Here is a 24,842-nt window from a genome sequence, read left to right as displayed (position 1 = left end):
CAGCACAGTGCAGTCGTTTCGTGTCAGGTTTCCCAGGACGCTTCCTCCTTCTGGGCTTACACTGTTATTTTAGAGAAGCAACGCCTCTAGCAACTTCCCGAGGAAAAGCAGCACTTAAGGGGAATTGGTTGTTGTTGAGAACTTGCATGTCTGAAAATATCTACCATACCCTCACATGGACTGACTGCTTGTCTAGGTTGGAAACTATATTCCTTCAGGAAACTGAAGGTTCTTGTAATTCTCTGTCCAATACGGGTTGAGGTGAAGTGAATCCCCAGGATAATGGTAAAGGGAGGTCCCAGGATTAGAAGGTGACCAGGCCAGAATGGAATGGGGCAGAAAGTTCTAGAACCAACTTCTTCAGAAAGATAAATAAGTATAAGTCTAACCTATCTAAATACCTCAAAATAAGACTTAGAGAACTGGCATAGAATTGGGTGTTGATTAGTGATAACTACATAGAAAACGAGCAAGAGAGACAATTATTAACTTCAAAGGACACAAAGATTGAACAAGAAATGCAGTCACAGATTACTACTGACTCTGCTGGAAGTAGCACTTACATAGGCCAGGCATGGTGGCTCGTGCCTATAATCCCAACACTTTGGGAGGCTGAGGTGGGAGGATCTTTTGAGCTCAGGAGTTGGAGACCAGCCCGGGCAACACAGTGAGACCTCATCTCTACTAAAATATATACATACATATATATTAGCTGGGTGTGGTGTGCACCTGTAATCCCAGCTACTTGAGAGGCTGAGGTGGGAGGATCACTTAAGCCCAAGAGACTGAGGCTGCAGTAAGCTATGATTTTGCCACTGTACTCCAGCCTGGGTAATAGGCCCTGTCTGAAAAAACAAAAGTACAACAATGTAATGTTGAATACCAACTTAATCAAAACCACAATATAGCGTCCTTGGAAAGGAAAGTTATCAAAAGATAATACCTAACAGTAAAAAGTTAGAGGCAGGACTACAGGCAAGAGGGAGGGAGGGGGGGAGAGAGAGAGAGAGAGAGAGAGAGAGAGAGAGAGAGAGAGAGAGAGAGATTTATACCAAAATAATCAGCTAAAAAGGCAAAAGTGGTTGTCTGAGAAGAGGTGAAAATGGAGGAAGGGGGAGGGAGGAAAAGGGGCAGACAATGGGATGGCCTACATTCCTAACAAACCTTGGAGAAATGTTTAGGTTTTCTGTTTTTGTTTTTGACAGAGTCTCACTCTGTTACTGGGCTAGAGTGCAGTGCCACGACCACGGCTAACTGCGGCCTTGCAGGGAGATCCTCCCACCTCAGCCTCCTGAGTAGCTGGGACCACAGGCATGCACCACCACACCCAGCTAATTTTTTGTAGAGATGCGGTTTCATCACGTTGCCCAGGCTGGTCTTGAACTCCTGGGCTCAAGTGATCCTCCCTGCCTTGGCCTCCCAAAGTGATGGGATTACAGAAATTTTTTTTTGTTGTGTTTGTTTGTTTGTTTGTTTTGAGATGGAGTCTTGCTCTGTTGCCCAGGCTGGAGTGCAATGGCGTGATCTTGGCTCACTGCAACCTCTGCCTCCCAGGTTCAAGCAATTCTCCTGCCTCAGCCTCCCAAGTAGCTGCGATTACAGGTGCGCACCACCATGCCCAGCTAGTTTTTCTATTTTTAGTAGAAATGGGGTTTCACCGTGTTGGCCAGAGTGGTCTCAAACTCCTGGCCTCAAGTGATCTGCCTGCCTTGGCCTCCCAAAGTGCTGGGATTACAGGTGTGAGCCCGTAATGTTTGTGTTAGGCACTATGCCCAGCCTGAAATGTTTAGTTTTTAAAACTGTGTATGTATAACTGTAATTTTAAAAAAACAAAAATTTTAGTTGATACTAAAAAAGCTTTAAAAATAATACTTTGGATGTTAAAACTGATCTGATTCAACCCAAAGTATCTGTACCTAATTGTATTCCCTAGAGAGATGAAGTATTACTTTAATATAAGTTCTTAGTGGTATTTAGTAATTTCTGAAACTGCTAAAATATCTCTTCCATGAGTTCCTAGCCACAGAATACACATGGCCTAGAACAGTGATCCTCAACCTTTTTGGCAACAGGGACTAGTTTTGCAAAAGACAAGTTTTCCATGGGTGGGGGCGGGGGGGCGAGGGAATTTTGGGATGATTCAAGCGCATTACATTTATTGTGCACTTTATTTCTATTATTATTACGCTGCAATAATAATGAAATAATTATACAACTCGCCATAATATAGAATCAGTGGGAGCCCTGAGCTTGTTTTCCTGCAACTAGAAAGTCCCATCGGGGGCTAATGGGAGACACTGACAGATCATCAGGCATTAGATTCTCATAAGGAGCATGCGACCTACATCCTTCGCATGCACAGTTCACAATAGGGTTCATGCTCCTATGAGAATCTAATGTGGCCACTGATCTGACAGGAGGTGGGGCTCAGGCAGTAATGTGAGCGATGGGGAGTGGCTGTAAATACAGATGAAGCTTGAGGCTCACCTCCTGGTGTGCGGCCTGATTCCTAACAGGCCCCAGACCAGTACCATGGCCTGGGGGTTGGAGACCCCTGGCCTAGAAATCTCATGCACAGTATTGCCTGAGCTGCTGCAGAATGCAAGAAAAGTACATTTATCAGAGACTTTAAGGCCACAGCAAGAAACTGACAAAAAAGGCTAACATACAAAAAATGATACCTATAGGAAACATAGCTGTAACCAAAACTCAAACCCTCACAAATCAAACAGATCACAGATGTCCATGCCTCTGAAAGCTGTTTGTGCATACTGGAAGTTCAACACATATTTGTTGAAAGAATAAATACATTCATTCATTTTTTTTTTTTTTTTTAAAGAGATGCTGTCCTGCCCTGTAGCCCAGGCTGCAGTATAGTGGTGTGATTATGGCTCACTGCAGACTCAAACTCCTGGGCTCAAGTAATCTTCCCGCCTCAGCCTCCCAAAGTACTGGGAATACAGGCGTGAGCCACTGCACTCGGCCTTAATTGTTAACTAGAATTAATGCAACCAAAATTTCTGAGTTTGGATAATGTCCATATAACGCTGATTGACATTATGTGGTGGGCCACTTCCCATTTTAGGTTCAATATCAACAATATAGTAAACATCTTATTCGATTTTTGTGTTCTCAGTGGCAGCAATATTTGGGAACACATTTCACTGTCTCCCTCCAATAAATTTCAGCTGCAGACAAGGCAAAACATACCTTTCAAATTGGTATTGCAAGATACCGACTTTCAAATCAGGAGGTCTCACAGCTAGTAAAGTTCTCAAGCTTTTGAGGAGCTGAGTTCAAAGGCGAGACTAATTATCTGCTGATGGGACTTAGCAATTCTTTCAAGTATTCTTTTAAATTATAATGAAGGATTCTTTCCTTAATTCATGAGTTATTTCTACGACCTTCACTTTACATAAGATGAAACTGTTCAACAACAAATTATACAAACTTTTTCCAAGCACAGCCTCAGATTTTCAAAAGACCATATATAAATATTTCTGGAATGAAAATGAGCTCTGATAATAGGTCTGATTTGGGCTAGGAAGTCACAAACAAGAAGATTAGGGGCACATTTTACAAATACTACTCTTTGGAAGAATTCTGTTATCATGAGATATGGCTACAAAGATCGCATTTCCAGCTATGAAGAGCTGCAGAGAAACTGCTGTTTGATGGAAGAAGATAAGAATTTCTAAGGTTCTTCCTCCTTTTCACTGGAGGTAAAATGGTATACAGCTTGGTAATTCTTTACAGGGTGACCCACAAACAGGTTTTAAAATAATCAAATGCCACCCTGATAGTTAATTAGAGAATATGTAGCAACAAAATGAGTGAACACCAACGGAACATAGCTGTGACTGGAGATAACAGAAAGGCAAGTCCTTGATTCGCACAGTGCCAACAGGAAGGAGTAGCCAAGGAATGTAGTTAAAGAATACCAGGTGCCCCAATAAAACGGTTCAAATTTCAGTTATCTCTGTTCATCAACTGAGTGTGTGCATAAAGTATAACTCCACTGCGAGCTCTTTAGTCCACAAATCTCTACGTAAATAATGGGTCGCTCTTCTCAAAGCCTGTCAGTGACTGGTCACTGCATCAGGCGGTGTGATGCGCAATGCATTTCCTGTTCAGTTCCGGCAGACAGGACGCATGTATAACTGTTGCATTGCTTCTTTAGATACCAAAGACAAACTCGCGTGACATTTACAAAAAAGAACAATTCAGAGAGAACTAATCAACAAGATAAAACTGCAACAACAAAAATGTGAATCAATTTAAAGGGAGTTGTAGAAGAAAGGGCTGGCTGTGGGAATACAGGGAATGTGGCTGCTGTTGCTGGCTGGCACTCTAAGTCTGTAGTGAGGGGACCGAGTAATGGCGAACCTCTGAAAACAAATGAGGAAAACAGTTGTGACAAGAAGAAAAGTGTCCCAGTGGAAGTGACGCTGGCAAAAAACTTCACATTAAAGGAACTCTCAGAGACATTTCATAATGTCAAAAGAGCAAAGGATGAAACATCGGAAGCTTATCCAAACTTAGAAAATGAGTATGACAATTTGCTGAGGCAAAGAAAAATGCTGGCTCCGTATCAAAAGTTTAGGAGGAGAAAAAAGTAAGCACTGTTCCAAGTACTACTGACAAAAAAAATAAAAGAAAGAAAACAAAGAAAATAAAATACTCAACTACGCTTTATTCCTAATGTTTTAAATTACAATACACTAAAAAGATCCTAGTTTTCCAATTTATAATGGACAGTAAGAGAGTTTTTAATGTTTTGTCAAAAATGTTTAAAGGCATGGAACAATGCTAATTTTCCCTACTGACCATGAAGATTGCTCTGCATGTGTTCAACTTGTGAGGTCATTTCTACCATCCTGCACTACGGGGTATTCTAAATCTTCTCTGGCTGCCCTCAACCTCAACAAAGGTCTACCAAAGAAATAGGGGGAAAGGAAGGGCACTTCTGCATCTAGATAATCACAGGGCCTTACAAAAAGGCTCTGGTATACCATGCTGCACAAAGTAGCAAAATTGAATTGTAACTTAAGTATTCTTGCCTCTATCAGATGATAAAGACTCTGGCATAAAACACAGATAGGAATGCAAACACATACAGTCTAAGTTAGCTCTACTCTCTATCTACTGAAGCCTTAGGGCATGTACATCCAAAGATCACTTCCATTTAGCTTTTACTGTAAAATGACATTACAAAGCGGAAAAGTTACCTCCCTAATCATGCTTAGGCTTGGCTAACAAGAAGATCAGTGTGAATACTCTGAGGAGAGAGTCAACACAGCAGGAAGGACTTGTGTTTTAAACACTTAAAGACATATATATTCATTTATACACATTGGTGTAACTTAGGAAGGTGCAGAGCCATAGCACAAAGACATAAATTCAAATACTAATAAGTTTGAGGAATTATTTCAACATTGGCATACTATTCATGTCATGAAAATGGAAACCTAAAAGTCCTCTATTTACTTGAGAGGCTTCCAGAAATTAAAATTTAAATAATATACTAAAAGAATGTAATAAACGAGGATAAGGGGATGCAGGGAGAGGCTAAGGAAGCAGAAGACAGCAAGGGGGAGTCTTGAGTCTGAATCCATTTGGAAATCACAGCTCTAAGAATGCCCATCTCCGGTTCTTGCATGTTATAGATGAAAAAACTATGACCCAGTGAAGATGAGCAATCACCCAAGATTACATAACCAGTGTGCGAAGAGCTAGGAACAAGATCCTTTAGTTGCAGTCCCTGGGTATTGAAGAGCATAAACAGAAATGAAGACAAAAGGAGCTCAGCCATCTTAGATGCATGTACCTGGTTAAAAACCAGAGGACAGAGAAAGAATAAGCTACAAAAAAAAACCTCCTGAGGGCTCCACACAGCTGGCCCAAAACTACAAGGTCAGCTCCTTACTCATTAGGTTCTGCAGGCTGTTGCAGAGATCAGTTCTTTCCAACTCATTCCAGCACATAACCAAGCTTGGCTATCTGCCTGCCTCATCTAAGCAGAGAAAACAGGATTGGCAAAGGACCAAGGTACTCTTCATATATCTGAAAACACTAGAAAAATCTCTCACCTCTGGACAATACCAACTAAACAAAGTGCTAACTTTTATTTATTTTATGACTGATCTTTGTCTATTTTCACATTAATAAAGGAAAGCAGGTAGAAGTTACACTTCAGCCTGCATACTCCTAAGAACACCAAGTCCAAATAAAAATCAGTTACTTCTGGAGTTATAAACAAAGAAAAACAATAATCTAAATGTTTAACAGTAGAAAGATTGAGTAAATTATAATCACTCCATAAAACAGAATATGTAGCCATTAAAAATATTTACGAAGAATTTTTAACAAAATGGGAAACCACCTGTGTTATTTTAAAGAATCAAGATAAACATTTTACACATACAAGACTCTTGCTATTGTAGTTTCTAATTTTGAAACAAACAAGACAGGAAGAAAATTCACTGAAATATTAATGGTGCCTTTCTCTGGTATAAGAATTGTAAGGATAGCTTTCTTGATATTCTTTTATATTTTCCAGACTTCCCATCTTAAGCATATACTAATCTTATAAGCGGAAAGAAAAAGTCCTACATGTATTTTTAAAGTAAAAAGAAAATACAAAAGATGTAAGTTACTATCAACAAAATGCAGAAACAATTTGCTGATACTTTTTCATCTTACCTTAACTTTCTTTTTCCATGTAGATTTCTGCTTCTCCTCTTCTTCCTCAATTAATTTAAGTGCCAGCTCTTTGTTAACTTTTGGCAATTTCTAGACAGAAAATAAAAGCTGATATTTTATTTTAAAAGCTTACATATTTACATATTAGCTTAAAGGTAAACAGTTGTGTAAGTATAATTTCATAAATAGGAGATAACTAATTCTTATTTTATTTTATTTATTTATTTATTTTGAGATGGAGTCTCGCTCTGTCGCCCAGGCTGGAGTGCAGGGGTGCGATCTCGGCTCACTGCAAGCTCCGCCTCCCGGGTTCATGCCATTCTCCTGCCTCAGCCTCCCGAGTAGCTGGGACTACAGGCACCCGCCACAACGTCTGGCTAATTTTTTGTATTTTTAGTAGAGATGGGGTTTCACTGTGTTAGCCAGGACAGTCTCGATCTCCTGACCTTGTGATCCGCCCGCCTTGGCCTCCCGAAGTGCCGGGATTACAGGCATGAGCCACCACGCACAGCCAACTAATTCTTATTTTTAAAATTTCATTATCCTCATAGTAGGAAATGTAGACAGGTGACGATACCGGGTGGGCCACACGGCACAAAAACGGCAACCCCAGCTTACTGCTGGGGAACTTGCCCCATGTCTCTTCCCAGGGCACTGAGAGCCTCTTCCTAGCGCACTGAGAGGCAGTGCAATGGCTCATGCCTGTAATCCCAGCACTTTGGGAAGCCAAGATGGGAGGCTCACTTTAGCCCTGAAGTTAAAGACCAGCCTGGGCAACACGGCAAAATCCTATCTCTACTAAAACTACAAAAAATGAGTTGAGTGTGGTAGTGTGTGCCTGTAGTACCTAGCTACTTGGGAGGCTGAGGTGGGAAGATCACTTGAGCTCAGGTCGCGGCTGCAGTGAGCTCTGATCATGCCACTGTACTCCACCACGGGCAACAAAGCAAGATCCTGTCTCAAAAAAAAACACCAGAAATCTTTTAACAGTCTGGAAAAACAAAAAAGTACTGAGGGTAAATGCAGAAAACAGTCACTAGTCTTTTATAGTGACAGAGGATGTATGTATACCAACGTTCAGTTATACACATTGGTATCATTTGGTGGTTGAAATGAATAGGGGCGGCTGCAGCCAGACTGCAAGGCAGGCGCCAGAGCAGGGCCTGCCCTTCCCTGTCTGCGCTGGCATCACACAACAGCAACTCTTTGTCCCGGAAACAACACATGGTTCCACAGCAGTGGTGGATTCCAGTTTGCAGTTTCCAATGCTCCCGGGAACATCCTCGCTATGCCTCAAGGGCCCTGGAACCAGCCTGCGGCCCCTCTTCAGAGGCCTGGGTCCAACTCCACGAGGCCTCCTCTTCCTATTCCCCAGGCTGTTCCCCAGCTCTGAGTTAGTGGCTGCTTCCTGCAGTTTACCTCTCTCCTCCATCCTTTAGCAGTTCTGCCTTTTCAGTTCTCGAATACCAAGTTAATCATTCTTTACATTAAATTCTATGTACTCAGACAGCGAGTGCCGTTTATGACTGTCGACCATTTCCCATGATCCAAACAGAGCCTAAGATACTGCCAAAGGTCAGTAAGGAATAGGGATTAGCAAAGCCCGGATACTCCAAAAATGGAAAACCCATTTAAAAATGCTATCGGGTTTCTAGTGGAGGTGATGATATCAATCATCCTGGCATTATTTCCCACAGTACAATTACCGCAGAGGTCATAATGCTAAAATTGTAGAGTTTTGCACCCTCATGACAAACATGACACACTGATGACAAACAAACTATACCAAAAACATTAGTAAAAGATGCAAATTAAAGATGGAAAATCCAGAAAAGAATGGCAGATTTCTTTGGAATAATACACAAAATGAAAATTAAGTACTCTTCTCTGATAAATTCAATGGTAAGCATAATATTTACCTTTAACTGGACTCTCTGTGCACGTGTTTCTTCTATTTTCTGTCGTATTTTATCTTTCCTATATTCTTCATAAGCAAATGGATTTACCATCAGTTTCACCTTTTCAAAATGAAAAAAGTTTTTAAAATAAAAGAATGGTATTTAGTAATATCGTTTTCATATACACCACGACAGTTATGCCAAAGAACAGGCAGATCCCCTACAAATCCTATGTATGTTTTACAAAAGTGCGAGTAGTGAGGAAATGGCCATAGACTACACATTAGTTACCTGAAATATAATAACTGCAGTTTTCTGTTTACCTTGTGATAGAGTCTTATATCCATGAAAAACCCATGCATATATGCCCGGAGGAAAGGAGATCCAATGAGGTGGGTGAGCCCTGGGAAAGGTCAAACAGAAGACAGCAGGTCCTTATGCAATCTTCATTAAAATTCCACAGTTTTTCTTGGGCAACAATTTGATTATAATAAGATTTCACTTCAGACTAAAAATTTAAGGATTAGAATTACTAACCTTCTTCGATATCTATAGAGAACATTTAATCTACTTCAGCAATATCATCCTTATTTATTTTAAATGTAGTAATACTACACACAAAAATGATGAGGAAAGTCCTTATGAACTAAGACAAAGAGGGTTCCCTTATACCCTCTGAGTGGTCCTCAGATTTTTTATTTCCACAAACAAGTTCAATTTAGAAAATAATACTGGGGATCAACAGTAAGTTGCCAAATTGAAATGAGGAGAAGGGAGAGAGGAGAAACACTGCTATCGGACCATTTGCAAAAACAAAGGACACTCACAAAAACAATGTACAAAGAACCATCTTCCAAGAAAGAACAGCTGACAAATTCCTACCACCATATATAAACATACATACATGCATATTAATACTCGTATCACATATGCATTCCTCATCAGGGACTAATGAAAAGTCCACTGCCAGTCAGGATTTGAGAACCCGGCCTCAAACAATACCTTTCACAGAGTTTCCCAGTTTTAATAGGTTACACTTAGAATTTGTGGTGCTGGTGGTCACATAAGAATGCTCTGACTACGTCACAGGAATTATTTATTAATTCCAAATACTGACACAGAAAAAGATTGAGACTTATCTTCAAAATAAGGCCACATGTGATGTACTCACATGCAGAACATTTATAGTATATGTCAGTGGTCCCCAACATTTTTGGCACCAGGGACTGGTTTTGTGGAAGACAATTTTTCCACGGATGGGGGGAGGGATGGTTTCAGATGAAACTGTTCTACCTCAGATCATCAGGCATTAGATTCTCACAAGGAGCCCACAACCTAGATCCCTCGCATGTGCAGTTCACACTAGGTTCACGCTCCTATGAGAATCAAATGACATGGCTGGCAGGAGGCAGAGCTCAGGTGGTCATGCTCACTTACCACTCGCCTCCTGCTGTGTGGCCTGGTTCCTCATAGGCCACCGACTGGTATGGGGTCCATGGCCCAGGGGTTGGGGACCCCTGGTATAAGTGACTGTCTTTCTAAGGAAAACATTACTCTAATTTCCAAATTTTAGAAATATACATCCATCTAGACCTGAAAATCAAGTACTGAGCAAAATCATATAGTAGTATAAAATAGTATACGTTATAGTATAATATAAAAAAGAAAATTTAATTTAGGATATTCTCATAATGGAATTCTAAAACTTGATTAGGAAAATACTGTCATAGAATTCATTAGGTTAATAAACTATAGGGTTTGAACTTTCACAATGGAGTCTTAACAAAAGAGGGCTGAGCCTTAATGAAATGTGAATGTATACAACTGCACGTGTATATTCTATAAATCTTCCTCAGGATAAGGGTCTGATTAACCACTACACTATAAAATACATATACCAGTGATTGCAAAAGTAATTTTTTGTTTCTTTTATTAATGTCACAGAATTAATCCCAGTCAGGTCATAAATAAAAACCGAGCGAAGCGCTTTTCATAGTGAAACAATCCTAACCCGAGAATCGGATGCAGCAGCATTTCCTACAGTTAACTCCATGGATCACTAGTCCCAAGAGATCTTCTGAGAAAAAAGGGCTCCATGGTCAAGTAAGTTTGGGAAATGTTTCACACTTTCCTCCTGTTTGGAGATTTACAATGTATGATGGTATTAAAGGCTCTAAGAAGTATGTGAGGTAAAGAAATTGATTTAACTGTGCTTAACCTAGCATTTCCCTTATTTGCCACAAATCTCCTAAAATAACAGGGTGCTGAATATTTTCCAAGCATTTTCTGATTCCTTCTCCAGGCAACCCTATGGGCAGGGACCAATATTATTGCCATTTTACAGATGAGGAAACCAAGGCTTAAAGAGGCTAAGTGAATTGGCCAAGTTGTGCAGACATTAAGTGACAGAGGTGGGATGTAAACCCATGTCAGTCTACCTGTAGTGCCCACAACATCAGCCACTATGCTATTCACCCAGTCCTTTTTACAGACGTAATTTTCCAAAGAACGCACTGTGGGAAATACCCAGCTATAAGATCTGCTATCGGCCATATCCGGAAGAGTCAGAACTTGCAAATCTTCAATATACTAATGCTGCACTAAAAATAATCTTAGGAAGTAAGGGAAGTTCATTACTTACTTCTACTCTTAAGATATTCTATTTAGAAGGTTTTATATATTATGGGGAAATGATAAAAGCTCATTTGACATCAAAAGATATTAGTAATATACATAAAATGCTTTCTAGTATGACTGTCATTTTGTTGAGTATCTATTTCTATAGTTTTAAAAATGAGCAGTACAATTAATTTTTAACAAAATATACCTAAACTTATATAACTGCTTTCTTCACCCAAAATAAACCCAGTAAAAAGACTGAAAAAGAACCCAAAATGTACTAAACACAGTAGTTTTAAAAAAAAATCCACAAAAGAACAATGACCTTCTTTCATTTGATTTAGAAATGTAGGTGAGTGTGACACAGCATATTATAAAAATTATGTAGGAGACACCTAAGAAGGCACTGCAGTAAGAAGGTCCTATTTCATTCAAGTCATTTTTTAAAAGGCTAAATTCAGCTCTTTTTTGGTAGTAACTGACAGAAAGTAATTCTGCCTTGATTAACTGTGCTATGAGATATGGGTTAAAAAGGAAGTTTAATTAATCTAATGGTAACATGATTCTGTTTTAATACTCAACTGTTGTTGCACATTTATTTGTTCCAAAGACAACTAAGTTGCCCTGCCTTGCACAGCATGGACCCTCTAAGTTTTCCCACTCTCAGTAACTTCTGCTGTAGCCCCTCTGGCAATAGCAGAACAAGATGAGCACCATCTACTCTAACCTAGAGGAGGGCTAGGCAAGCAGGCCCAACATGTCCTGCAGGGGCTGGGATGGCTGGGGGAAGGGCACGGACTCTGGATTTAAAGCTCAACTCTCAAGTTTACTACCACTGAAACTTCTGGCAACATGTATTTATCTTTTTTTTTCTTTTTTGCCTCAGTTTCCTTATCTAATGGAATCATAATAGTACCCAATCCATAGGGATGTGAAGATTAAATGAGTTACATGTAGAACGCTTAGAATACTGCCTGCACAGACTGGGCGCGGGGGCTCACACCTGTAATCCCAGTACTTTGAGAGGCTGAGGTGGGTGGATCACCTGAGGCCAGGAGTTCAAGACCAGCCTGGCCAACATGGTGAAACCCCGTCTTACCATGCTGCGTGGCGGCGCACATCTGTAATCGCAGCTACTCGGGAGGTTGAGGTAGGAGAATGACTTTAGCCTGGGAGGTGGAGGTTGCAGTGAGACAAGATTGGGACACTGCACTGCAGTCTGGGTGACACAGCAAGGCTCTGTCTCAAAAAAGAAAAAAAGGATACTGTCTGCACATAGTAAGCCCTATCTCATAAGTATTTGCTGTTCTTTTAAGACACTTCTTGGCCTGTGACCTTTAAACATAAAGTAACTATTAAGGTTCTTCTACATCTGAAGTTTCAATGTATCACTTCTAAGTTCTGGATTGGGTCTTTTATAATCAAACTTAAAAGGGAGGCAGGAATCATTTACTTGCCGTCTCTGAGACATTTTCAAAACCTTATTATACTTCAGATAATACTGGGGAAAAAAAATCACTGCTTTCGTTACAATTTTTTTCCTCTATATAGCTAGTACGCTAAAAGAAAATTATTTGCTAAAATAAATTCTCATTTAAAATATAAAAAAGCTTCAATATGTTAAATTTACTTGAACTTTTCTCTAAGAAGAAAGGTTACAAATCTGACAATATATAATATGTTTAATATCTGATTTGGCAGAAAGGGAAGATTTGGGAGATGAGGTAAACATGGCTCAGCCAATTCTCATGTTCAAAACTCAAAAAAAAAGTAGAAATAAAGTAATTACATAATATTTTATCACAATTTTTTTTTTTTACCTAAATTTTCAAGGTCTTTCTTGGTGACAAATTTATAATCATCATAGACTGTGCTTTCTGGATTCTCTTCTAATTCTTCGGTCAAGTTGTCTAAGAAGGAACACCACCGAGGAGCAGGACCCAAAACCTGTTGGTGTTTATGAGAAGGTCAGCAAAGGCACAGTTTACCATGCCATCCAAGTCTCAGTTATTTATAACCAGATTTTGTTAAATATGATTTCTAAATCCTTTTTTCTATCAGAAGTATTGACAAATGGATGCAATATGTATAATGAACAAGTATATAACAGAAGAGAATAAACAAAGTAGTAAATGTTTAGGCTTGTAAGAGAAAACAATCTCACTTAGTCTAGGGTACAAAAGTATGAATGAATGTTCTTATATTAGCACTATCAAAGTACAGATAAATAATTCAGATACTTATAATAACATCCATCCATTCATGTATCACCTCCTTCCTTCAAAATACTACTGGAATTCTACAAAAGCATTATTTGGTACACTAGATTTTTTAAGTTTGCCAAACAAAAGTCTAAAAGAAAAATTACCTTTTTAAAAAACAATATTTATTATGATTATTATTATTGTTTTGTAGAGATAGAGTTTTGCCATGTTGCCCAGGTTGGTCTTCAACTCCTGAGTTCAAGCAATCTGCCAGGCTCAGCCACCACACTCGGCCCAAAATTACTTTCCTTTAAGATTTTTCAACTAATTACTTGACAATTACATTCCATTCTGCATGGTCCACTTCATTTAATTCATTTAACTGATTAAAAACTAAAATTCTAGACTATAGTTAATGGCAATATATTGTATTCTTGAAAATCGCTAAGAAGAGTAGATTTTAAATGATCTCATTACAAAAAATGGTAAGTACTACGTGAGGTGATGCAAATGTTAATTAGTTCAATTTAGCCATTCCACAACATATACATGTTTCAAAACATCATGCTGTACACAACAAATACATATAATTTTTATTTGCCATTTAAAAATAATTAGTTGATTTTAAAAATTTCTGTATAAAGAATTCTTCAAAACTAAATGGGTGACCAGGCTCCACGAGTTATCCCAATGAAAGGCTGAGGAACAAAAGGCTGAACAGAATTACAACCAATTAATAAAATATGAATCATTAAGTTTGTAATCCAACTATGAAAAAATATAATTCAATTACTTTCATAAAATACTATGATCACTTTGTACATTTTTGCTATTGATAAAATCTTCCCCAACAAAATGCCACACCCACTGAGGTCAATGTATGCCAAAGGAAACCTGCTCAGTCGACAGAGAAGATATGCCAGTGAAATCCTCCCTTAAGCTAGAGGTATTCCGATGAGAGAACACTGGGCTCGGGCAAAATGGAACTTCCAGTGATGACTTAACCTGTTTATTTCACTAGTAATCAAGCATACTGGAAAAAAACCCAGAAATCATAATGGAAATTATTAAATCTAGCTTAAACTTTCTGAAGAACGAAAGGTAGAAGGAAGAGAGTTGTAACAAAGAAAAACAGCCCCTGTTAACACCCTCTTCAAATAAAAAGTAAATGTTAGATATGGCCATAATAATTTAGTTATATTATTTTGCCTGATTAGAAAGAGTGATTCTCTTCACCTCAACACAGCTATGGTACTCATAAACATGAAAAAAACTCGAGCATATAGTCTTCCACAGAAATTTCATATTAGCGCAATCTACAGTTTTTAAAAATAGAAGTAAAGGTTTTTATATACTAAGTGGTTTGACTCCAGCCATCAAAGACAAACCTTCAAGAAATGCAAGACATTTCTTAAAAATTCCATATACAACACTTTTTAAAAGAACTATGGTTTTAAGCAATTTTAGGACAATAGCTTGAAGTCAACAACTAAATGTTACTACATACAAAGCACTGTGCTAAATTAAAGACACTGACCACAATCTCCCTGAAGTTTAAAATCCAGCTGAAGCACATGTGTGCACTTGCATGTGCACACGCACGCACATACACACGCACGCACATACACACACAATGTGTGTGCAATGAACTCAGACGGCACTGAGTCCAAGGGGAAGATGGCTTAAAAAAAACTAGGGAAGGCTGGGACACCGAATAAGTCTATTTGAAAGGACTTCATAGCCCGGCGCGGTGGCTCATGCCACCCTCCCACTTGGGAGGCTGAGGTGGGAGGATCACGAGGTCAGATTGAGACCATCCTGGCTAACACGGTGAAACCCTGTCTCTACTAAAAATACAAAAAAAAAATTAGCCAGGCGTGGTGGCAGATGCCTGTAGTCCCAGCTACTAGGGAGGCTGAGGCAGGAGAATGGCATGAATCCGGGAGGTGGAGCTTGCAGTGAGCCGAGATCATGCCACTGCACTCCAGCCTGGGCGACTGAGTGAGACTCCGTCTCAAAAAAAAGAGAAAGGACTTCATGTCGGAAGGAGCACATGAGCAAGCTAGGAAAATCACAGGCATCTTCTGAAGCCGAGAGAGTTGAGGCCCTTGTAACTACAGGGATATCTGCTTCCAGTGAGTCACAAACCTGCAAATGCAAAGCTCTATCAGATACTGGTGTACTCCCTAAAACAGCAATCTTTTCTTTTCTAGACAAGAACAAAGTATGCTATTATTGCTTTTTTAGAATATAATATCCAAGATATTGTCCTCTGAGGAGAGGAGAGACATCTGTTTTGTTAACTGCTGAATTTTTAGTACCTAGAACAGTGCTTGCCAAATAGTAGGTGCTTAGTAACTATGTGATAAATAAATCTATTCATGTATAAAACACATGGATTTCATATGCATAAAGTACTAAAACTGAAAGGGTCCTCTCTGGCAAAAGTATTTCTAAATTGGTCTAATATTCCTTATTCAGATAAAAACACTCAAATACCTCACCATAAAGCTACTGGGTATATGAATACTTCTGGTGAAAGTCAGATCTATCTTGACTCCTATGCAAGGGTACACTGTTACCCAAAGAACCTCAAAATAAATTGTTCCACCTTTTTAAATCAATCATAAACATGGGCTTCAAAGACAATAAAAAGATCATACCGTGTGCACTGACTTCTGGAGGTGAGGGGCAGGAATACTAAAACAGTCTAGATGTGAATTTACTTTCACATAGCCCTCTTTTATAATGTTCCACAACATTCTTTCTGATTATCTAGATTTTAATGGAAGTGGTTTAAATTGCCTGTCAGGGGACAGGTCTAGTTATGGCAAATAATCTCTGCAATCAGATTCATGGCCATTAAATTTTCTAGGAAAAAATATTTCCATCAAAAACAAAATTAAATCTAGTAGTTGACCTTATTAATCACATTTCCTGAGTTCCTTTTCAGAGAAAAAACATCAAAACCACCATAACAAAGTTGAAATTATTGATTTACACTGGTATAAACTGCAGGTTTTATCCACACTAGACCTTTCCTCAGAGGCCTACCATTAAGTTTCAAAAACAGTGGCCAGCTTAGCCAATAAGGAGGGCTCAACCGCAGGCACGTCACACTCTCTGATGTAGCTACATCACAGCATCAACGCGTAAAATGTCTTTGTTGCCTTCATAGCCATAAAATATGTTAAACCTCAACTAATCCTTTGAAATATATTAATTTACTTTCTAAATTCCACATTTTACAACTTGAGGAAAACATCCTTTTTAGACATATATGGACTATCACTACTACCTCAAACTTTCCAGGTTTTCTGTCCTGCTGTTACATTGCTGTATTCTATACTTCAGTCACACCATGTTGCCCATGCTGTGGTCAATTTATAAGACTTTCTTTTTTTCTTTTTATTTTTTTTGAGACAGGTTCTTGCTGTGTTGCCTAGGCTGGTCTTGAAACTCTTGAGAGCCTCCAGAATAGATAGAATTACAGGCAGTGGTACTGTGCCCAGCAAATATTTCTTCAACTCACGGGTCAGTATTAATAAAAGTAGAAAATTGAAAACTGACTCATCAGATTGCTAGAAAGGGATAATGTGGCTCCCTTAGCAACTTTAATGATAATCATATCAACCAATCTAAATGAAAATACTTGATTCTCCAAAATATGAATCTTTATGTACTAACATGCTACAAGAAGGCCACAACTCAAATGCAGCAAAGTATCTGCTTGTGCCAATCTACTTGAGTGGAAGAACCAATTTTAAAGGACATGAAAATACATGCCATGTGCCCAAGATGATCACTGCTTCTATGATTACAATTTGTCTTTAAGATGTTAATTATAAAACTCAAAATTCTCATGTATTCCTGTAAAGGACTACAAGTGGGGAGGAAAAAGGGTGAATACTAAAAATCTTAGGGGCCAGGTGTAATGGCTCACGCCTAATCTCAGCACTTTGGAAGGCCAAGGTGAGAGGACTTCCTGAGCCCAGGAGTTCCAGGCAGCCTGGGCAACACAGTGAGATCCTATCTCTACAAAAATACATATTGTTGGCCAGGCACAGTGGCTCACACCTGTAATCCCAGCACTTTGGGAGGCTGAGGTGGGCAGATCGCCTGAGGTCAGGAGTTCAAGACCAGCCTGGCCAACATAGTGGAACCCCATCTCTACTAAAAATACAAAAATTAGCCAGGCGTGGTGGCACATGCCTGTATCCCAGCTACTCAGGAGGCTGAGGCATGAGAATCGCTTGAACCCGGGAGGTGAAGGTTGCAGTGAGCCAAGATTGTGTCACTGCACTCCAGCCTGGGTGACAGAATTAGACCCTTCTTCAAAAAAAAAGCCAGATTGTTAAAATCAGCTGGGCATGATGGCATGTACCTGTAGTCCCAACTATTATCCCAGGAGGGTGGGATGGGAGGATCCTTTAAGCCCGGGATTTGGAGGCTGCAGTGAGCTATGATGGTGCCACTGCCCTCCAGCCTGGGCAATGGAGTGAGACCCTGTCTCTAAGAACAATAAAAATAAAAATAAATAAATACTCTTAGGGAGCTGAAAGAGGATACTCCTTCCCTCACTCTATTTTAGAAAAATCACTGTGCTACATCCCAAAGCTGTGCTGAGACAGAAAAAAAGATTGAGGATTACCAGATAAATGGTTTTAACAGATCAAGAGTGATTAAAACAACAACAAAGTACTATTAATATTATAGACAAAGAACCAAAGTCTACTAAACCAATACAAATGCCATCATTTTTTTCTGCTTACTTATAATGCCACTGAGTATGACAAAGCCTTTCATTATCTAACGTACTATTAATGGAAAAATAAGAAAATAATTGATAACATAGAACACCCATTAAATTTGAAATTATCTTTTTTTAGAAATATTATTTTTTTTCTTTGAGACACAGTCTCCATCTGTATCCCAGGCTGGAGTACAGTGGCATGATTTAGGCTCACTGCAACCTCTGCCTCCCAGGTTCAAGCGATTCTCATACCTCAGCCTCCTGAGTAGCTGGGATTACAGGCACTCACCATCACAACCAACTAAATTTTTCTATTTTTAGTAGAGACAAGGTTTCGCCATGTTGGCCAGGCTGGTCTCAAACTCCTGACCTCAGGTGATCTGCCCATCTTGGCCTCCCAAAGTGCTGGGATTTCAAGGGCACCCAGCCTAGAAATATTCTTTTACAAGCCTGGGCAATGTAGTGAGGCCTTGTCTCTACAATTTTTTATATTTTTTATAAAAAATATTAAAAATTAACCAGGTATGGTGGCATGTGCCTGTGGTCCCAGCTATTCCTGAGGCTGAGATGGGAGGATCACTTGAGGTTGAGCTGCAGTGAGCCATGATCACACCACTGCATTCCAGCCTGGGCAACAGAATAAGACCCTGTTAAAAAAAAAAAAAGAGAAAGAAGACCAGAGAAGACCAGAGAGGAGAAGAGAGAAGAGAAGAGAAGAGGAGAGGAGAGGAGAGGAGAGGAGAGGAGAGAAGAGAAGAGAAGAGAAGAGAAGAGAAGAGAAGAGAAGAGAAGAAAAGAGAAGAGAGAAGAAAGAAAAAGAATCACATGGAAAAAGGACCTAAGTAAATTATTTTAATTTCAGGAATAAAACTGAAACCATGAAATGTAATGAGATAGATTTCAATTCAATTTTTATTCATCACATATTTATTAAATTCCATATTTATTATGTTCCAAGTACAGTATACCCTATAAAAATAGTAGAATGAAACCCAAAAGGAACAGAGTTGTTTCAAATATAGCAATACTTATGTGGAAGGACTAAATGATTCTTAATTTCTTCAACTTCATTCATTCATTCAAAAAGTTAACTGAGCATTTGGTAAAAGTTAAGTGCTAAAGTCAAACATAAGTATGTGGAAAACAATCAAGTACAATACAATGGGATTAGTGCCAAAACAGACATTTTTAAAAGGTTCTAGGAAGCCCTTTATCTGCTGAGGCCGATCAAGATAGCTTTGCAAGGGGCACATGAGCAAGGCCCTGAACAACTGAGAGGTTATGGTTTCATAATCAGTAAAGCTTAACTGCCATACTGAATAGTTAGAATGTAGTGCTACATAAAATTAATATATTTCACTGATTAATTACACAAGATGTTTAGTTAGGAGAATTGTCATTTTTACCTTTTAGTGATCTTATACTATTACAATCCTAGAAATTCAATTTAAACTTTTATGTTATAATGACACTATTAAATCAAACAGGTAAGAACTACATTTACTGACTAACAGCAACAGGAAGTTTGAATATAAAAGTTTTTTTACCACCTAGCAACCATATCAAGTACCTAGTTATTTTATTATAGAACTGTTTTCAGGACACTCTAAAAATAGATATAAATATCAGTTCTGGAACTGGAACAATAATAAAAACAACAACAACAATAAAAATAATAATAGCACTAGCAACCCACACTCTAAGAGGTAGAGGGTTTTTATCCCCCATTAGAATTTTTTTTTTTTTTTTTGAGAAGGAGTCTCACTCTGTCACCCAGGCTGGAGTGCAGTGGCACGATCTCAGCTCACTGCAACCTCCGCCTCCCAGGTTCAAGTGATTCTCCTGCCTCAGACTCCCTAGTAGCTGGGACTACAGGCATGCACTACCATGCCCAGCTAATTTTTGTATTTTTAGTAGAGACGGGGTTTTACCACGTTGGCCAGGCTGGTATTGAACTCCTGACCTTGGGTGATCCGCCCACCTCAGCCTCCTAAAGTGCTGAGATTATAGACATGAGCCAGTGCGCCCAGCCCCCTATTAGAATTTAAATCCAGGTCTAACCAGAAATCTGTTACCCTTACTGTGAGGCCATGATTCTTTTTGGGAAACAGGATCTTGCTGTTGCCCAGGCTGGAGTGCAGTGGTATGACCATAGCTCACTGCAGTGAGGCCCTGGTTCTCTAACAGAAACAACTGGAGCCAGAGTTTGAAACAAACAACTTTTTGCATTTTTAAAAAGTAATACTTTTTTGTATTTTGTATACAGTATGTATGCTGTATATAACAAAAAATCTTCAGTGAGGTCTGGGTCAGTGGCCCATGATCAAACCATATTAACATCTCTGCAGCAAAACCTACACAAATTCACACCAGTGATTTGGGATAAACACAGAACTACAAAGAAATTCATTATTTCACATAGGTTGAATGAATCAGGTCCAGTCAGGGTTCACCACAGGGTTATAAACAAACTTTCAAGGCTTTTTAAATTTCAGAACTGCAGATAAGAGATGGAGTTGTACTATAATGCATATACACACTATACATAGCTACATATGGTAAATATGTACTAAATATAGATATACTATAAATATCACTGACCACTATTATGATTAATGATAATTTTTCTAATTACATAGCCTGCATCTCCGGTGGGAAAATGGGATTTTGCCAATTAAGAAAACCAACTCTGCATATAAACTCAAAAGAAAATTTTCTTTTTCAGCTTTTCTTCCATTATTGTTGGAAAGGCCTCACTAGCAGCAGCATGTATTTTCAAATTCTGACAGCTGAGGCTTAATAAATGATCATAAACCCAAGAGAAACAACTGGGTGAGCCAGAGGGAGTGGCCATGACCTTAAGCGTGTAATTGCATTTGCAGCATAATGAGCTGCCTAATTGCATATCCAAGTTTACATGCATTTGTGTGAGTAATTATGAGTCATTTAAATGTACTCTACTTGTAGTGTTTTGTTCTTAAAAATCAGATTAGCAAGGAAGCAATTTAATTTCAACATTTTAAAAGATTTATTTTTAAAAAAGAAAAACTATTATCTGCCATGACTTGATTTAATATTTGAAAAGATAATTTAGGGACTGAAATGAAATAACAAGAAAAATAAGGCCAAGTTAAAAAAAAATTGTTAAGATTCCTTAAGCCAGTATCTCACTAATAGCCCATCAAGCAATAGTCAATCTATGTGACACTATGAGTACAAATACGCACGACAGAGTGCCTTCGATCAAGGGCTAGCAGAGACAGGACGCCCCAAGCAAACATTTAAACACCAAATTAAAACTGATGTTAAGAAACACAGAGAGCTTTCGGTTAATAATGGTACCCCCATCGCTGTCAAGCCTTTTTAAAATGACAGTAAATGAATTTTAAAAGGTATTAACCTTTAAGGACAAAAAGAACTGAAGAAGACGATGCAGTAGTTTAAGCAACTTAACCTGGTAAACATGAGAGCTTACAGAGGTGAACAGCAAAGAGAAAAGATTCCTCTCAGAATCCTTGCGATAAGAACTTCAAGGCTCTAAGCATGGGGGACGACAGGATGAGGCACAGACCCGAATAAAGGGGGAACAATGCAGCTGATGAACACCCAAATCCCCACCATGCCTAAAGAGACCAGAAGATAATTCTCTGGAGGAGGGGAACCAAAGCTGCCCTATGTGGGGGGTGGGTGGGGAGTATGCCACCAGGCACAGGTGACTTGAGCTGTGGGGCTAAAGTCAGGACAATTAATGGCAGTCTAGACATCAAACCATGGGACCTTCGCCTCCTTTTCCCAGCCCCTGGAATGCCAAAGTCAAGCCTATGCTGCTGTGCGTCCACTCTACCAGCCCAAACCCCTAACACCTCAGGACAAAACCGGGGGATTCTTCTCTGGAGAAAATGAAAGGTCCCAGAAGACAGACTTTAAGATATTGATATCTGGGTACAGCCATTAGCTGAAGGGTCCACATGAAAACTACCAGTGGACAAGATCATCCTGCATTTTTTTTTTTTTTTTTTTTTGAGACAGAGTCTTGCTCTGTCACCCAGGCTGGAGTGCAGTGGTGCGATCTCGGCTCACTGCAACCTCTGCCTCCTGGAATCTTGTGCCTCAGGCTCCCAAGTAGCTGGGATTACAGGCGTGTGCCACTACACCTGGCTAATTTTTGTATTTTTAGGAGCTATAGTGATCCACCGGCCTCGGCCTCCCAAAGTGCTGGGATTACAGGAGTGAGACACCACGTCTGGCCCTCATTCTTAAACAAGAACAGGTTGCCTAAGCTTCCTCCCCATTCACTTATTCAACAAAGAGGGGGGCACTTTCCCCCCTCTCTAGATACTCAGTAACAAAACACAGAAGAATCCCCACCCTCAAGGCGCTTACCTTCCAGAAAGGGGAAAAAACAAACAAGGGAGAGGCAGTGGAGAGTATGACAGACAGAGACTGGTGCTGTGGAAACTGAAGGAGAGAAGGCAATGAAGAATAGAGGGGAAGGGGACATGATGGACAGGGACCCAAGGGGCAGGAGGGAGTGACCCTCAAGACTACCTGACAACTACAAAGGCCTAGAGGTTGGAATTGCTTGGCATGTTTGTGGATCAGTAAAAAGACCAGCCCAGTGTGGCTTGAATAGAGAGAGCAATGGTGAGCAGGGGCATTCATGAGGATCACTGTAGCTGGGGCTAGGCAACTGACTGTTCCGGGCATTGAAGGAAATCTCTGTTTATTCATTAGCTGACAGTTCGGCAACAAGCAGAGACTTCAGTGCTCACATGTTAGAAAGAAATCAGATTTTACAGAATTAGTCCATGACAGTCACTCAACAAACAAACAACCACAAACCCTGGGGACCTGGGGGAGGGACTGAGTTCCATAATTCCTAAATTATATTATTTAAAGCATCCAGCTTCCAACAAAAAAATTACAAGACATGCAAAGAAACAAGAAAAGCAGGGTCCATATGCAGGGAGGGGGAAAGTTGCCAGAGAACTCATCTTTAAGAGACTAGTTATTTCACTAAGAGTAAAAACTGGATAATGACATTCATCCACTGATGAATGGTGAACAAATGTGATATATCCATACAATGGGATGTCACTCAGCAATCAAAAGGAATAAAGTACTGAGACATGGTACAACATTGACGGGCCTGGAAAACATGTTAAAGAAAAAACAGACCACATACTGTATACGAAATGTCCAGAAAAGGCAAATGTATAGACAGAAAGTAGGTGAGTGGTTGCAGGGGTTGGGAGAGGGAGAAGGAAGAAAAACTGGCATGGGGTTTCTGGTTAGTGTGACAGAACGTCATGGAATTAGTGGCAACCACTGCACAACTCTGAGTGTACTAAAAACCAGTGGACTGTACACTTCATGTTTTCTTTTTTTTTTTTTTTTTCTTATTTGAGACATGGTCTCAATATGTTACCCAAGCTGACAAACTCCTGGGCTCAAGTGATCCTCCCACCTCAGCCTCCTGAGTAGCTGGGATTATGGGTGGATACCACAGAGCCTGGCTTAGGACCATACACTTTAAAAGGATAAACTTCATGGTATGTGTATTATGTCTTTAAAAAGGTGTATTTTTTTTTTTTTTGGAAAATGAATTAAGGAGGTTATTATGTCTCCTTAGTTTCCTTTAATCTAGGAGCCCCCCACCTTCACTGACTTTCAGGACGTGGACATTTGCTCAAGGCTCAGGCCAGAGCTCTTAGAGCCCCGATTTGCAAGGGTCCCCACAGTCCTCTGCTGATCACTGCTCATAATCAGATCCAGTTCGTTTCTGGTGAGAATCACACAGGCAATGCTGTGCCAAAAGAATACTTCAGACTATTTCTATACTATAAGCAATTGGCTCTGTATGATTAATATTTGCAAAGTCGTGTGTTTACAGCACTTTATTTTCATGTGTTTTCATATTTTTGTATTTTTATTTTTTTGTATTTTGGATATAAAATGAGGTTCTAGGAAGGCGGCCCAGTTAAGGTTTGTCTGGAGATTATTTGCCAGGAGCTACCCTGGCTTAAGAAGGGAGGCCAGAAAAATCTAAGAAACATTTATTCCCACCTACTACCCCAATAAACAAATAAATTGGAAAGATGGTAGGTTTGAGGACGGAGCACACCTCAGTTCTTTTCAAAGGGAGGTGACAGGAAACTACTTTTAGGCAAACTTACATGAAAAGACTGTGCCTACACTCTGCTGTTTCACCAAACAAAAATATACACAAAATCAATTCACTCCTTTTCCTGTTTAAACTTTTAACAGTTACTTGAGGAGCTGGAATGTGAAGGAAGCTTCTGGGAAACCAAAGGAATGATTTGCTGAAAACCAAATTCACATACCTACTGGAGGTTTATAAACTTTGAACTTAAGCAGGATTCAGAACTTGCAAGCTTGGTGAAAACCAGATATTCCTAAAACATTTAGGAACAGGACATATAGAGTTACTTTCAAATGAACCACTGTAGTATGTATGTATATATGTATTTATGAGACAGAGTTTTGCTCTGTCACCCAGGCTGGAGTACAGTGGCATGATCATAGCTCACTGCAGCCTTGATCACCTGGGCTTAAGTTATCCTCCTGCCTCAGCCTCCTGAGTAGCTAGGACTACAGACATGTACCCATGCCTAGCTAATTTATTTTATTTTGTAGAGACGGGGT

General features: G+C 39.5%; 1 protein-coding gene across 4 annotated transcripts in view; it reads right to left on the bottom strand.

The window, feature by feature from the left end:
• NOL10 (nucleolar protein 10) overlaps positions 1–24,842 on the bottom strand; it is a 116,716-nt gene that overhangs the window by 22,108 nt on the left and 69,766 nt on the right. For all 4 annotated transcript variants that reach the window (XM_055251698.2, XM_055251699.2, XM_055251700.2 and 1 more), the window contains 4 exons: positions 13,040–13,166; positions 8,924–9,003; positions 8,622–8,720; positions 6,703–6,792 (listed from right to left, as the gene is read on the bottom strand). In XM_055251698.2, the coding sequence (XP_055107673.2) occupies positions 6,703–6,792; positions 8,622–8,720; positions 8,924–9,003; positions 13,040–13,166 (396 nt within the window). The remainder of the gene's footprint in view (positions 1–6,702; positions 6,793–8,621; positions 8,721–8,923; positions 9,004–13,039; positions 13,167–24,842) is intronic.

Source organism: Symphalangus syndactylus, chromosome 18, assembly GCF_028878055.3.
Source record: "Symphalangus syndactylus isolate Jambi chromosome 18, NHGRI_mSymSyn1-v2.1_pri, whole genome shotgun sequence".
Lineage (NCBI taxonomy): Eukaryota > Metazoa > Chordata > Mammalia > Primates > Hylobatidae > Symphalangus > Symphalangus syndactylus.
The sequence above is the reverse complement of the archived record's forward strand: the minus strand, read 5'-3'. Positions and strand labels throughout refer to the sequence as shown.